Here is a 16,430-nt window from a genome sequence, read left to right as displayed (position 1 = left end):
GATGACGCCCGGCGCGGTGGGAAGGGAGATCCGCGCTGCCTCCGGCCCCGGGCGCTGCCCGACCGAGGATGAAGATGAAGCTACAGCTGCTCGGGGCGGGCTGCGGGCGGCTGGGCACGCTGGTGGGGCTGGGCAGGAGCGGGGCTGGGGCGCTGGCGCTGCCGGGCTGCCTGCTGTACACGCGGACCGGCTCGGCGCCGCACCTCACCCACGACACGCTGCGGGAGGTGCGCGGAGTGCCCGGCGTGGCGCAGCTGCCCCTGCCCGCCCTGTGAGTACCGCGGGATGGGGGGCGCGGGGAAGCGGCGAGCTCGGGGGTCCCTCTGCTGCTTCCCTGTCGAAGGGAGGTGCAGGGGCGCGGTGGGAAAGGCGAAGGTGAGGGAGCTGGAGGGCCGCGTGGCTTTTAGTGTGTTTAGGCCAAACCCGCGGTAGTGACTTCACAGCCGTCTTCCCGTCTCGGCCAGCAGGTCGAGGGAGATGATTCTCCCCCTCTGCTCTGCTCTGGTGAGACCCCACCTGGAGTACTGCATCCAGCTGTGGGGTCCCCAACATAGGGCAGACATGGACCTGTAGGAGTGAGTCCAGAGGAAAGCCACGAAGATGATCAGAGAGCTGGAGCACCTCTCCTGTGACAACAGGCTGAGAAAAGCTGGGGCTGTTCAGCCAGGATAAGAGAAAACTCTAGAGAGACCTTATATCAGCCTCCCAGTACCTAAAGGAGGCATATAAGAAAACTGGGGACAAACTTTTTATCAGGGCTTATCCCGACAGATAATGGTTTTAAACTGTAAGAGGGTAGACTAGATATAAGGAAGGAATTTTTTACAATGAGACCAATGAAACACTGGAACAGGTTGCCCAGATTGGTGGCAGATGCCCCATGCTGGAAACATTTGAGGTAAGATTGAACCAACAGTTGACTCTCAAAACTAGTTAGGTAAGTGGAAACTGGAAGGAAAGATTAACACCATAAAGCTTGTTAGAAGCTCTCCTGTCCCTGGTTGTGCTGTTGCTGAATGATGCACATTAGTGATGCTACCCAAGAAGTCACACTGGGGCTGCGTGTTCTCCAGCAAGTCAGTGGGCACTGGTCAGTGCAGGTAAAAGTTCTGCCTGTTTGCCACAGAATTATGAGTGCCCTAGGTTGTGGGCTATGATTCTTGAGCTCCATGTCTCTGGAATTCAGTTCTATCTATCCCTGCTTTACTGCCTGATAGCTGGATGGCAGAAATCAGTGCTTGACCGATCCAGTTAAGCATAAGTATGGAAACAGAAGCCTTACTTATGAAACCACTGATCTTTTTTGATAGATGTCTGCTTAGCTAATGTATTTCTGTTTCTGGATTGCAGGGCAGAAATTCACGATGTCCTGGAAGAGTATAAAGAAGGAGCTGCAAAATTTATAGGTAAAGTGCATGTGTTTGCTTGTATGTCTGGAGAGAAAATGCAGGTGTATCCCACTAGAGCATGTTCAGGCAGTACAGTAGGGAGAAAGATGGAGGTACAGCCTTTCCACATTTAGGCATTTTCTCACTCAGAGAGTCACTAAGGAAGACTTGAAATAGTATGTTGACATTGGTATGGTCAGAAATCCTTCTGGCCAATAGTATGGCCGAAAATCCTTCAATCGGTGTACAAAAATAAGTAGTTTTGCTTTTTTCCCCTCTTTTTCTGCACCCAGCCTTCTCCTTGCAGGCTTCAGCACTGACTGGGGTGGGCTTAGCCCAAAAGTTGAGACTAGGACTGAGAGTGGTTTCACTGTAGCCCCCAATCACTTCTGCAAATGAATCTTGCCAGGTGCGATTTCTGGCTTCTTTTATGAGGAGAATGAGAAACTTTCATTAAAAGGGCCTTCCCCATACAGCTGCTCAAATACATTTCCTGTCTTTTTTGGTTCCCTTGAAATAGTTAATTTCAGCTAAAGATTTCCAACAGGAAATCTTAATGCAGTATGAAGAATGAACAGGTAAAGCATCCACATCAAATCAATCTCAGCCGGTGGACACTTCTGTCTCTGAGCTGTTTCTGTTTTGAGAAAATGTTAGGGGGAAGGACCCATGTTGGATTTGTGGGAGCTTTGAGGAACTAAAGAAGCAGGTGGAGAAGCTCATTTTCCCCCTGTTCTTTGTTCCTGTCTGTTTAGCATTTGGACTGTACTTGCTCCCTGTATTCCTCTTCCACTTTTCCATCTTAAAGAGTCAATTTTAAGAATTAACTGAATTTTATTTATGGATAGTCATATGAAAAACAGTCAGTGTTGCCACATCCTTTGGCTACTGCACCAAACCTTTGTGATGTTCATCAGTCCCTGTACTCCATTCTTGGAGCAGCTCCTGAATGGAATCTTTGTCTTAACACCTTGATGATAAGAATGAGTAAAGCAGTAGTTCCTGTGTTTGCAACTCTCCTGTTTTTTTCCTCTGATTGTCACAACAGATCAGTAAAGGCCTGACCTTGTGCAGCTCAGATCACTGGTGTCAGGCTCATGTGGCAAAGGACCCTGAACGCACAGTGAGTGCAGTGCAGGGTTGGCCTCTTGTGTGAATATGTGTATCACAGACTGTATTTATATCTGAGGAGGCAGCTCAGAGGAGTGGAGGATTATCTGCCAGGACAACAAGTTTCTCTAGGATGCTTTTTCTGGGTATCTCAAGTTATACTTGGATATGGAGTATGGGGTAAGTCTTGTGAAAGTGATGATGTGTCCATAATTTCTGTAATTTACAGACAGTTTTTTGTGTATGGAATATAGCAGACTTTGCAAGAAAAAAAATCCATGTTGATAGTGTGCCTTTTTTTTTTTAAGCACATAAAAATTTGGAACATATATTTTATTATATAAACAAAGTTATGGTTTGCCTTTCCAAAGGAAGTTTGCACCCAACTCTCAGTAAACTTCGACTGCTTTGGGGCAGCTTATTCCTTCACGAAAAATTGAAGAATCTCTTTATCTGAAACTTCTTAGAGGCTTTACCAATTTCAGTGACTATCTGTGAAGACTGTCATTGAGACATACTGTCTAGCTTTCTGACATTTGAAGCCTCCAGTCTTGCAGGGGTGATATAATTCTCGTTTTTGTAGCTGATATGTTCTCTCAGTATTCTGTTCTTTACTATGAGCGTGGTGAGGCACTGGAACAGATTGCCCAAAGAAGTTGTGGCTGCTCCATCCCTGGAAGTATTCAAGGCCAGATTGGATGGGGCTTTAAGCAACTTGGTCTAGTGGAAAGTGTACCTGCCCACGGGACAGGATCTTTAAGGTCCCTTCCAACCCAAACCATTCTATGATTCTGTATGTCCTTCCTTAAAAGTTCTAGGCTTGGGGTTGTTGCTCAGTTTAGATTGTGTCAAATGTCTTCAGTATATCAATTGAGTGGTCAAGTGAGTCAGCTGGTGGGTCTAGAAGATTTTAGTAGGTAAAGTATTAATCAAGAAAAAACAGAAATAAATCTCAAGGGAGCTGAACCAAAGGGTATTATTTCATGGTTTGCCTGATGCTGCGCTTTTCTCCCTGCAGATAGTAAGACTGAGGAAGAAGTCTGCCTTCTTTGATGCTGAGATATCAAATGATCAATATTTTCTTTGTCAGAATGGCTGTATTTGTGTGGGGGAGAATACCCTATTCCCTTTTGCAAATTGACAAGCCTCATCTTTGCATTAGCTTTGCTTTAGTTCATGAAACTCTACTCCATGTCTGTCTCTCTGCTCCCAGGTATGCCAGATGCTGTGCTGTACTGCTCCCTTCATGACCCAGTCAGTCCCTGTCCATCTGGCTACAACACCAACAAGGTACAGTAGCTGTAAAGACTCGAAAGGGTCCACCTAAAGTTCTCAAGAGAAAGCTGCCAGTCCCTTCATCTCTGTGGGTGTGCTCAGACAGCCACAAGATTTATTTTTCTAATCTTCGCACAAAGAGGAATGTCATTTACATGCTCCTACCTACAACTAAATAAAGCCGTACGTGTTCTTACTTGTCAGCATGTTCCCTGAACAATTCCGGAGCAGTTAAGTGGCAATTTAGATAGAAAGGAGAGCTCTGTCCTCCCATGCTGTTGTGGTTAATATGGTAGTAAAGAAAATACCTGTCTTTTAGTGTATTTGCTGTACCAGCTTACAGTGATGTCACTGATAAGCAATAAATCTGAAACCCTGTGTATTTAGAGTGCTACAGGCCCACAAAGGAGAAATAATTTTCACAGGAGAGTGGCTCAGAAATTCAGGAGTGCATAGTCTTGCAGGCATTTTCCTGTTTTCCATCCCACAGGCAGACACATTCCCCATGCAATCCACACGCTACCTGCCACAACTTTGTCCTGCAGGGGCCATTCCTGGCACCTGCTCAGATCCAGTCAGTCTCAAGGCTTGTTTGGGTATGGTCACATTTGGTGAAAGGTGACTGAATGACAGAGGATAACTCCTGCCATTCAGCTATCAATATATATTCTTTGCTGCTGGGAACCAGGCTGAGTCCTGCCTCTTTGCAGGGAAGGAATTATCTGAAGCTTGTCCTACCATTGTGCAGCTATGAGGTGATAGCGGCAATCTAAGCCTGGGTGTTGCAGGTTTGATTCAGCTTTTTTTTTAAAAAATAAGCTGGTGAAGATATTTGTCACCTTGTTACAAGGCCTTCTGCAGCTGAATCTGTACTGACAAATGCTTATGATAGCTTTTTGAAAGCAATGGGACAGAAAGCTCTGGATTCTGTGCCAGAAAGTCTAGCACAGGCTGGATTTAAATAATCACAGGATAATGCTCAGTTCTCTAAGCTGCATCACTATTTTATTTATTAAAGCCGCTTTTTTCCTCTCGAGAGCAGAATGAAGGTAACTAGATGTGATTACACTCTGCCCTTTGGCTCAGACAGTTCTGACTTTCCTCTGCCTGCCTTCACCAGCTGTTCCTCAATGCTCTCACAATAAGAGGCAGCAGGTACTATCTGATCAACATGCTGCTTCAGAACAACATACAGCTGCTGTCTTCCTGTTATTTTGCAGGTACTAATTTTGGATCTCCTTCCTTTGGAGTTGCCTTATTTTAGTTGGAAATTTACAGCAATATTATTACTTTGGAGTCTTCTGTCTTTGTTACTCAAATTTAGTGAAACTGGCTGAGGAGGCCAGAAGTAATCAGGAGAGATGGATGGATGGACAGGCAACAGGCATGTGGTGTACTAGCACAATGCTTTTGGGGCTTTGTGGAGATGAAACAAAAAAATTGTTCTTCTCATATTTTTTGCATCAGCTGATCGAATTCAGTTTGCAAATTAGTATGCGTGAGAACTGCAGTGCTTAATCTGTCTGTCTGGCGTAGGCTAGCAGAGTGGATTTAAACCTTCAGGTCCCAAACAGGTCACAAAAAGTCCCTGTAACACTTCAAGCTATGTGCTGTTTCTGATAGCTGAACACACTTCCTCATTTGACAGAATTGTAGATGAAAAGAGCTGAATTCTAAAGACCAATACTTAACTACTTGAATACCCCTTTAAAATTTTGGAGCAGCAGTGTCACAAGTCTAACCATAATACAACAAAATACAGCAAAGCTGCACTCACAGGTTAATTGCAGATTCTGTAAAATAGGCTGAAATGTGGTAGCATGTGTAGTTGCAGTGCTTGCAGTAACATTTTTTGAATCTGAATGTTTAGTGGATTGAATGGTGACATCTGCTCGCCTGGAGGTGTTCAGGTAACATAACCTCTCTGTGCAGGGGCTTCTGTCTTGCTTTAAAATCTTTTGAGGGTAGCATGGAATAATGATGGAAGGTGGGGACCCAAGTACACACACAGAATAGAAAGTGTGTGAAGACACTGAGACAGAGATTCGGTGAAATCCTGATGAGCACCTGCCATTTCTTATGTTGGCTTGGTTTGAAAGCTGTGTATTGCTTTTGCACTTGGTATTTCAATCCCTTCTTAAGTGGCTGAATTTGGACCCTAAATAACAGAATCACAGAATATGCTGATTTGGAAGGGACCCACAAGTCCAGCTCTTAGCCCTGCATAGGACCATCCCCAAGAGTCACAGTTAAAGATGAAATACCAAGTGCAAAAGCAATACATAGCTTTCAAAAATAACATGGGGTTCTAAGATTAAGTTGCTTAACAACTTTTTGTATTCTTCCCAGTGTGTACGGTGTCTGTATGGTTTATATATACTCATGTATATTCACGTATGAGGTATGAATTAAATGCTTGGAAAAGGAAACATTTTCTTGGTTTTGTATACAGAAAATTAGTGAGCCGTTTTTTGCCATTGCAGCCTTTGCTGAATAAGGTATCATTCCAGTATCTGGTATTTCACCAGACCAATTCCTTCCCTCCTTTCACCCTTAGGATCTGCTGTCCTTCACAACTAACGTTCATCCCTATTCTTCCTTGACAGACAGTCTCCCTGTGGGGAAGCTCAGGGCGCATGGAAATGACAGTTTCCAAATTCATGGACATACAGCGAGCCATCCAGCCAGACTGGTTCCAGTGCATCTCTGATGGAGACACCATTTCTGGGGAAGTTGGTAGAAAAAGAGCCAAGAAGTCTGTGGATAGGTCACTTTCCTTCCTGGATGTATGTCTTCAGCTGCAAGAAAAATCACCCGTAAGGTCCCCAAAATACTGAGGCAATAGCACTGCATCTGCTTTTTGGTCTGTGCTGCATCCTGGGCCAGTCCCAGGATGTAATTTAATAGGAATTGTGTCACATATATGTATCAGAGAATGCCCAGGTCACAGTCACATGGGGTATAACCAGTAGCATAGGGAGTTTTTCTTTCTCCCTTTAGTAAATTGTCTCCTGCACTAGAATACTCATCCTTACTTTTTGGGGAGAACTACTTCTAATTTTTTTTCCTTACTTTTGGACTGTAGTGCTTTTCTTTCATTTACCTTATTGCTATATTCATGGGCAAAGTGGGATCTTCTCATTCAGGTCGAGAAAACCAATCTTTTTTCCCTGAAATCACCTCAATTCCAAGTGACGAAGGACTTGATAGAATTAGTCAGTGCTGTTCTTTGTTTCTTCCAGCAGCTTTGAAACTTCCCTCCCTTTTGGTGAAAGGAGATATATATCTGAATGTGCACTACAAGGGAAAGAAAATGGGTGACAGGAGCTGATATCAGTATCTTCTGGAAGGGAACTCATTGTGGGATCTGGTCTGATCATTATGAGATGAGTTCTGACAGACAGGATAATGGCACCTGCTTTGTATTCTGCACTGACATATGCATTGCTAAGGGGCCATCCATAAAAAGCCATGTACAAAGATGGCATGTGGTTATTGCCTTCAGTAATAGGGAGGTGGGAAGAATGGCATCAAAATTCTCAGTGAGTTAGTGTTAAGGTAAGGAGCAGAATCTTGTCTTCCTTAATCCCATTTCTTACACTCTCACATGGACTTCACAGTGTTGTGTGGGGAATAGTCTTACGTGGGATGAAACACTGTGGTTCTGGCAAGTTCCTGGGAATGTGGGGCTTAAGTAGCAGGCATCTAAGTCTGGGCTTTGAGATGTCTTGCATGTCTTTGGCAGAGCACGCTCTAACACTTGTAGCTTTCTCCTGGGACAGGAACTACAAGGAAGTGTAATGTTTGGGGCAATTGAAGGTGGAGATATCTTGGAAGAGAGGCTCAGATCAGCCAGGGAGACTGCCAAGCGGCCTGTGGGTGGCTTTCTGCTAGATGGCTTCCAGGGATGTGCCATGGCCACGGAGACCAAGTTGAAACTGATAGCTTCTGTCACAGCAGAGCTGCCAGAGGATAAACCAAGGTAAGTCTTGTGGGCAACATCCCAAGAAATCCATCTGTTCTATTATGAGGAGCTTCTACAGGCTGCTGTGCAGTATCCCTGTAGGAAATAATCGCTGTATTGCACAGCTCTGTATGTGCCAGGCTGCATAAATTTTACCACTGTCAGGCTGCAGGCTTCAACCGTTGTTTCAGTTTTTAGCTGCAGTTGGCGCCAAGCTGTGCTCACACTCTGGGTATGAGTATTCTCCACATTTGTCATATATACGTTTTTAGAAAGAGTTACAGGTAGGATATGTCAGAGGTGCTTGCATTTGGCCTCTGAGGCCATGGTTTACTTGAAGTTCAGCTCAAACAAGAATGTTATTATCAAGATATTATGCAGGTACCTCATCTTATGAGGGGACCTCATCTCGTGATGAGGACCTTATCAAAACCTGTCATGTTTCCAGTTCTCTGGTCTCAGCTGGAGGATGGCTCCAGAGACGGGTGCTGGCAGAACCAGCCAGTGTTTACATGATCTTTTGGCAGCCAGCTCTGACCTGGTACCTGAGACACTGAGCCTGTGGACTGCCAGAGGTGGTACAGCCTCACCTAAAACAATGATGTTCTCTTCTTGGACAATGTGGGGCTTATTGTGTGTCTGAGTAGTTAGTTTTGCCCATCACATTCATGGCAGAGACTGGACAGGGGTGGAAGCTTTTTTGATGGTACAAAGGAGTAACAGTAACTAAAGACTTCCCGAAAATGTGTGCTAATATGAGGGGTTTCTTAGCATTGGGTTGAGCTTGCTGGGTTGCTCTTAACAAGAGCAGCTGCAACAGAAATAATGTGAGTGCTTTTTTCATCATTTCCTAAAGAGAGTGACTGAGGCCCCATTGTCATCCTGCTTCCCTCTGCTAGCTGAGCATTGCTCTGACCTAATGATGTTCAAAAGGAAATTAAATGCAAAAGCGTGTGTCTGGTGTTGCAGCTTGTTCTTGCTTAATGGTGCCTGGGGTTTGAATTTTCCTGACAATTAGAAGGCTTGCTGTGTTGTTGCCATCCTGTCTGGTTGAGCTACTTAAAAGATCCCCTGGGAGCATTAGAGTCCAATCTGCTCAGCTAACCTTACTGGCTACCTGTGCATCTGCCTCATCTATCAAGTAGTTTGCTTGTCTGGTTAAGACAAGTGTTTCTGACCTCTCAGTAGGAAGAAAGCTGGGTAGCCCCAGGGGTCTTGTAAGTACCTCAAGTGAATTTCAGACAGTCCTTGTTCCTGAATCACCCTTGCCATTCTGGCTGGAGAAGTAGTTATGCAGCTGTGTTCTACCCCAATATGAAATTCAATATGAAATTCTCTAGAAGACAAACACTTTCTGTGCTTCACTCAAGAAGCGACTGCTTTTTGTTTGATGATGAAATGACCTTATCAATGTACTTTTTTAAGAGTCCTTTTATGTATCTAAAGATGCTGAAGTCTCTTGGTAAAATTTCCTTTCCAGTAGCAACAGAACCTTTGCAAGAAGAAGTGTTTGTCCTTAACTGTGCAGAGAGAAGTTTCAGCAAGGGCTTTGATCATGCATGCATGCAGATCTACTGTTCTGACTTCTGCACATCATTTTCTCCCTGCCACGGGAACCTGAAACATAAAACACTCATGCTGTAAACTTCTCCCATCCTTATTCTGTTCTCATCAATTTAATTGGAGTACTTAGAAAAGTGACTAAAAATGGCACCTTGTGACTTCATTTATCAGCCCCTGTGTATTTTCCTAATTATCTGTTTAGATCATTGCCCTACATTAACTTCTACTGCTGTCAGCCCAGCCCATGCACCTGCAGGAGAGCAGGCACTGCTCTTCTCTCTTATGCTTCACCCACCATCGGCAAACCTACCAACTAAATTTGGCTAACGGCAGGATCTCTATTACCATTGATGGCAATCCAGCCAGGCTCTTCCTGGCTCTTAATGCGTGTCTCAGGAGATGTTACAGCCCAGGTTTTTGGGTAAATCATTTGAGCAGGTAGAGTGTAAAGACGAGAAAAGACTAAAGGAAGGAAGATCTCTCTTTCTGATGACATTTCTCAGTAGTGCATTCTCCTCCAGGCAGGTTTTCCAAGTGCAGTATGATGTGTCTGTCACCCGAAGGACTTGTATCTTTGACCAGCCATCTACTGCTGTCTCTGCTGCTCTTGATCAAGTCTTTTCAGACTGTCTTCTAAACAGTTAACAAGCAAAAGGGTCCATGTGTCTGGAAATCAGTAATTCCCTGGGGCACAAACATGACTAAGGAAAATATCTGTTCTATGGCACAGATGTTTTGAATCTAAGTGTATTTATGTGTATGTGAAAGAAACCAAATCACTTCAAACATAATGAACAGAATGAGTTTGTTCCGCAGGAAGTGAGGGATTATTGCTGTCTTCCAAATGGCAGATAATGAAAAGCCTGCTATGTACTGGATATGTTGGAGGTGGGGAACTGGAAGCACACAGGATTCTGGGTGGTGACTGTTGTCCCCAGTTGCCTTCTGGTTAGCAGTTGCAGAGATAAGCTACATGAGCTGCACGTGACCTGAAGATCTTCAGGTACCTTCTTGCTTCTACTCAGAATATTGTAGATTTGTCTTCCTGTGTGTCTCTTACAGAATCATTCATGGTGTGGGCAAACCAGATGAGGTGCTTGAGTGCATTGAAAGGGGAGTGGACATTTTTGAGAGCTTCTTTCCCTTCCAAGTGACAGAGCGAGGCTGTGCCTTGGTTTTCAGTTATGACTGCCATCCAGATCCTGAAACAGCAGGTAGGCTTCTTGATGGTCATTATAATTTTTACAGTTTACATTGTGGCAAGGAGAATTCATACTTTGGAGGAATCTGTACTTGAGTGTTTTGTTCCTGAAATAAGTGCAGTAACCACTGGAAAAACTGGTATTCCACTATCAAGTGTTGCTTTTGAAGGTGGGGTACTTTGGTGTGAAACCTATTGAGTAAAACTTGAGGCCTCTAAATGTGGTTAGCCAAAACATGATTAAATATTTCTTAAACACCTACTGAATAGAAGGGTTTTAGTTTGATACCCTTGGGAAATCTTCTGTTACCTTTAGCAGTGAAGGCTGAACCTATTAAGTGGAGATGTAATATGTTTGATTTCTGGAATGAACTGACTATGTGTCTGTAATAATAATGTGTTTCTGAAGTTCTTTCTTTCTAGCTGTCAGAAGTTTCCCATTTCTTTGGGCAGCTTTTCTCTTTGTCCTTGGACTCATCAGTACATATCAAAACAAAAACGAGATGTTCATAACTTATTACCTCATTACGCTGTGAGATGGGAACATGCATATCACCCGTTAAAGCACCTATCAAATGTGTTTCAAGCAGCTGTTTTGTTTTGGCCTATTAAACATTTTTAATACAGGGAAACATTTTACATTTTTTCTCTTGGGTAAAACCTAGTGGCTTTTCAGGCCTGGATAATTCAAAACCATCTGAATAGAACAGAACATCTTGTTGCTTTGTACCTGCTGCTATTTTTTTAACCCTTGTCTTTAAGGTCTCTTGTTTCACTGTATTCTTAAATCATAAGATTCTGGGTAAGGGGAGTGGTTTTGTTCTGTGCCTGTTTTGAAGTCAGTAGACATGGATTGTGCAAACAGTAATACTGGTATTTCCAGATACATCTCCTTTGTAAGAACAAACTTAAAATTGCAAACCTACAAAGTTATGGGATGATTCTTTATTTTTCAGATAGGTGCAGAAAAGGCAGATGTGGAATCTACATCTTCTGAATTAGTGCTACCAGCCTGTTTTGATTTCAGTTGTTTAAAAAAAAAATCGAGGCATCTAAATCCCTGAGTCTTGATCACAGCATGGAAAGTAGAATGATTGAATGCAAATGAGTTGCCTACCTACTCTAATAAAATCTCAATAAAATCAATTTGTTCAGGTGATTGCACTCTATTCAGCATGCAGTTCAGATGAAAAGTTCTTATTTTTTAAGAATTTAGCTCAGTAGAGCAGCAAAGAGTTATACTGTTGTTTCAGCTCCAACTTTTGATTAGTTTTAGTAGATTAGTTTTCAGTTGTCTCTTGTTGTTTTAATCATCTAAAAGTGTATGAGTTAACTAACCTATGGCAATTAAGGAAAATAGCTGCTTACTCTAAGAAAGAGGTGTAAACCTGTGGCAGAAGAGTAGCAGAAATACCTATTCTAAAGTTGCTATCCTTCCTTTGCCCTTACTCTGTTTGTAAAAGGCTGTTCTCTTTTTATTTTAAGCAGTTTTAACACAAAATGGGGCCCAGGACCTGGAGAAGATTGGTGCTGAAGAAAACCAGGATGAAATCTCCTCCAAAGCTGACCCAGAAATGACACCGTTTGAGATATGTCTGAAGGACAAAAGGTATGTGAGTTTGTGAGGAGGGTATCTGCAGCTGTATCACTAAATGGGATACTTTTGACTTCTGTATTTGGTTGTATGTGATCAGCAGCTGGATGGGAAACTTCATAAAACATAAAGCTGTTGAAGACAGTGCCTCTGGACATTTAGTAGAGAGTGTTGGATGAGCATTCTAGCTTGTTATCAGGCAACAGTGTGTGTCAGAAAGCACTGTCTTTTGCTTGACCTAAAGCCAGGGACTTTCTGATCATTCATCCAGCAGACATACTGTGGTCATAACTGTGGCCCAACTGAAAGACCATAGGTTACAAAGCTTGTCTGGGGATCATTTTGGTCTTCCACAACTAACTTGGGTCATCTTGAGATACAGGATTTTACTTAAACTATGGAGACCCTCTGCTTTCTGACTCAGTTTAAGCAGCTGCTGAGCAATTCTGCCAATTCTGGATACTTCACAAAAACTTTGGCCATTGTTACCACTTGTCCTTCCTTCTCTTTGCCACAGGTACTTCTGGGCTGTCTGAGTAGACAATTGTGTTGCTTTGTTCTCTCCAGCATCTCACAGTAGAGGGGAATATTGTTTTGTGAATAGAGAAATCAGTAAATCCATAGTTTTGATAGGTTTCTCCTTCATAAATGATGTGATAGCTAGTGACTGGTGTCTTGCACTGCAGCTTTTCTGTCAGGGAAGGCACAGATAGGGCCTCTCTCTACTGTTAGCTGTAACGTAGTCAGAGTTATCCTGATTTAGATGTGTGGCCTTTTGGCTCTGAAGTGAATTCTGGCAAGATGAGGCTTGGAGCTTTGAGCAACCTGGTCTAGTGGAAGATGTCCCTGCCCATGGCACAGTGTTGGAGCTAGATGACCTGCTAGGTGAGGTCCCTTCCAACTCAAACCGTCTATGATATTTGAAGTCCTTTGTGCCAGTGGTGCTGCTCTTAGTTGTCAATAAGTCTTACAGCAGCTGGAATCAGGACCTCAGGGCTCAGCTCCCTGCAAAAGGCCAGGTGGTAATTGGGTACTCTATAACTTGAATGGGTCTTCTGACCTTTGATGTTATCCAACATTGCTTCTTCCTTAGATACCAAGATGACTTTGGTCCTTTGCTGGAAGGATGCACCTGTTACTGTTGTCAGAGGCACACCTGCGCCTACGTCCATCACCTCCTCGTGACCAATGAGCTGCTGGCCGGTGTCCTGCTCATGATGCACAACTTCCAGCACTACTTTGGCTTCTTCAGTGCCATACGGGATGCCTTAAGAGACAATAAACTGGATCAACTGAAAAACCTTGTCTTCAGGCAGGCACTTCAAGGCCCAGTAAATGCGAAGCTGAGCCAGTGAGATCAGAGAGGATAGAGGAGTTTGCAGGCTACACCCTTATCCAGTGGAACTGTGTAAGGTGGACTTCCAGCAGGGTCACCTGGATCTGTCAGTAGTAAAATGCCTTTTTTCCTTCCTGGAGGGAACTGAAGGAGATATTTCAAGAAGATCTCACTTCACTGGTGGGGAAGGATGATCTTGTCCGAACGTCACTTTTGGTTAATTGGCTTGGTACATTCTTGGTGTATGGAAAAGCTTGGACAGTTCACAAGACCAGTATGCATAGCTTGTTTTCAGATACTCACTGTTGGTTTTCCATGTGCAAGGACAAAGTTATTGAACTTGTGACTGAAGATAAAGCAGGGCATATACGTAAAATTAATCGAGCTGCCTGAAGGCTCAGGAGCGTTTTGAGACTCTTGTTCCATACCCAACAGTAATTATCTTTCTAGAAAAACCTAGTGGTGTTGTTATCTCATCATCTAGCTCCTTGATGAGAGTCCCACCTCAGTTTAACACACTGTCTTTGAGGCCACTGCCAGCATCTGTGTCATTGAAAAGAACTGACTGGAAGTGCTGCTGTGTGTTTCTCCCTCAGGCTGCCTGCACTGCAGTGTTCTCTGGACCTGGAGGAAGCCCTCCACCTTGGCCTGGCCTTGAAAACCCCTGCCTCAGGAGTCCCAGTCAGTGACATTAGAGCTAGAAAGCAGAGAAAAATGTTTAATCTGTGTCCTGCTGTAGAGATTTGGGTTTGGTTTTCTTTGTTTTTTTTTTTTAATTTTGTACCCTTATTCCAGATTTCACTCCCCTGTTAGCACATGGATGATAATGAATCTATCATTCTTTCCAACTACGCTATCACTGGTCACATAGCAAGCTGTGTTATGTGAGATGGAGCTGTGGAAGAAATGTGGCACAGGAAAAGGCATTTAGAAAACATTCTTGTGGCTCTGTTTTAAAATATGACACAGTTATGTCACATTCCTCTTACTCAGTTTTTTTAAATGCCCCTTATTTTGGAATCATGAATTTAATTATTTTATGTTACAAAGCAACAATAAAAGAAATTTATTATTTGTTACACTGGCTCCTCAGTGTGTGACAGAGGTGATGTACCAGAGAGCTTGAACTCAAGAAGCTGTCTCCTGGAAACTTGACCTAGCAGTCTGATGGAGGACAGAGATGTATCTAGGAGTAGGATCCTGTCAGGGACCAGGGTTCCAAATAATTTGCTTCCAAAGATTGTCATAATAGACCTGGAAGTGTTAAAGACACCTGTCCATCCCTCTCTGCGTAAGAATTCTACTACCTTAATTAAGCTTGAAAAAATACTACTGTTAAAATTGCTGGCCTTAAAGCAATTAAGGATTAATCTGTAGTGTGCTCTTCACAATTTCTTTACCATAGAGTATAAGGAGTTTTTAGCTCCCGTCTCTTTGGGCAGCTACACAAGGTTGTCAGAGTCCTTTCTACCATTCCAGTCTTATTCACCGTGTTATACTAACTATACTTTGGTTCCACAGGATCCTAAAGAAATGGTGCAAATACTGCTCTGCTGTTGTCTTCAAACAGAAATTACAGAGAATGATTCAGCCACAGAAATGACATAAAATATAGGATTATCGTCCTCACTCCAAGTAGTACAACTCCAAGGTTGTTAAAGTTTATACAGCACTGGGAAACTTGGAGATGGTGTCCTGGATACACAGTGCAAGGTAGAAGGGCACTTCTAACTTAAAGGGCAGGGAATTCTGATGAAACCGAAATGGTTCATGCTGCTTTCAAGAGAAATGCAGGATGTGATGGTAGCGTTTGAACCATGTTTCTGCAGTGTCTGTTTCTAGTTGCGAGTGTCAGCGCTAAACCTTTTGGGAGGGGACAGGGTTTTTTCTCACTCACTGATACTGCTTTATCCGCACACTCAATCACCGAAATGCCTGAGTCAGCCCAGCACTCAGGCACCAAGATGTTTGTGTCCAAAAGGTCAGCCAGGGATGCTCTGTGAAGACAGGGAAGATAAGGAATACCAGCTGTTGTGTCCTCCTTGCACATACTCCTGCATGCTTCTTAGGTTGGTAACCTTACTGCTAGTTGTGGAAGTGTATCTTTCGGAAGCTACTTGTGATTGATCATTTTCCCCGTCCTGCCCCAGCTCTATGAATCATTAGGATTTATTAATGTTTCTTTGTCTCCCAACCTGGGTGGCCTCAGAAGCTGCATGTAGCTGTACTGGGATCTTAGTGACCTGCTAAGCTAAGTGCCAGTAAGATGACATTCTCAATAACCCTTCTGTTCTTCCTCCTGGCCTTCTGATCTTTCTCTACTGCTGTGTTCCTTTTCCGGTCATACCCATCAGGCTTTCCTATTATAGTTCTCTGCTTAGCTTTTATACGTGTACATGTATGTGCTCTGGCTTTGCATTTTTTATTGTGCAAGAATTGACCAGCTACATCTACTCACTAGCTAACACAGTAACAAACTGCACTAAGTCCAGAACAACCTTAATGTGTTGTATGTAGACAACTTCTCAATATGTCAGTCCTCTTCATTCACATTGTAAAAATTCAGCAACATTTTTCATGCTAACTTAGAAAGTTTTTTATTCATTTCAAAGCAGATATCTAATTTCTTTCAAAACCAGAATTCTTGCCCTAATATGGGGAAGAAAACTATGTGAAAAAATGAAACTTTTCACGGAGAAGTGAAAATTGGAATTAATAAGGAGAGGAAAAATGTCTGTGCTAAATTAACTTCACTAAGCACAGAAGACTGCAAAAACATCCTTGACTGCCATCCATCTCCAAAGGGCAGAATATAAATAAGAGCAGAGCAGAATACAAAAGAGATGGTGTGTTACAAAAAGATTAGACCCTTCAGAATCTTTCCCTTAGCAACTTCTAGTGTAACCTTCCCCTTGATAAAGAAAAATCTTTCATGCTGATGAGAATAACTGGCAGGGCCTCATGTTAAGTGCCAAGTCCTGTGCCTTTCTGACCACTTC

At 43.2% G+C, this 16,430-nt stretch overlaps 1 protein-coding gene across 2 annotated transcripts; it reads left to right on the top strand.

The window, feature by feature from the left end:
* The first annotated feature begins 13 nt into the window (after nt 1-13).
* Nucleotides 14-14,506, top strand: QTRT2 (queuine tRNA-ribosyltransferase accessory subunit 2). Of its 2 annotated transcripts, none has more exons than XM_032680707.1 (8): nt 14-271; nt 1,351-1,406; nt 3,712-3,788; nt 6,380-6,589; nt 7,556-7,755; nt 10,363-10,514; nt 11,990-12,110; nt 13,189-14,506. In XM_032680707.1, the coding sequence occupies exons 1-8, from the start codon at nt 69-71 to the stop codon at nt 13,448-13,450; spliced, it is 1,281 nt and encodes a 426-aa protein (XP_032536598.1). In that variant the 5' UTR covers nt 14-68; the 3' UTR covers nt 13,451-14,506. The 2 variants fall into 2 exon arrangements, with proteins under 2 accessions (XP_032536598.1, XP_032536597.1); XM_032680706.1 differs by having other exon boundaries at nt 11,987-12,110; nt 13,189-14,505.
* Nucleotides 14,507-16,430: the final 1,924 nt, after the last annotated feature.

Source organism: Chiroxiphia lanceolata, chromosome 2 (assembly GCF_009829145.1).
Source record: "Chiroxiphia lanceolata isolate bChiLan1 chromosome 2, bChiLan1.pri, whole genome shotgun sequence".
Taxonomy (NCBI): domain Eukaryota; kingdom Metazoa; phylum Chordata; class Aves; order Passeriformes; family Pipridae; genus Chiroxiphia; species Chiroxiphia lanceolata.
The sequence above is the reverse complement of the archived record's forward strand: the minus strand, read 5'-3'. Positions and strand labels throughout refer to the sequence as shown.

Excerpts from the sequence above, each read along its gene's own strand:
- QTRT2 (XM_032680706.1), top strand. The coding sequence starts at position 69 with ATGAAGATGAAGCTACAGCTGCTCGGGGCGGGCTGCGGGCGGCTGGGC. Across the intron at positions 7,756-10,362 it reads CTGCCAGAGGATAAACCAAG|AATCATTCATGGTGTGGGCA; the intron begins GTAAGTCTTGTG and ends TGTCTCTTACAG. Across the intron at positions 12,111-13,188 it reads ATATGTCTGAAGGACAAAAG|ATACCAAGATGACTTTGGTC; the intron begins GTATGTGAGTTT and ends CTTCTTCCTTAG.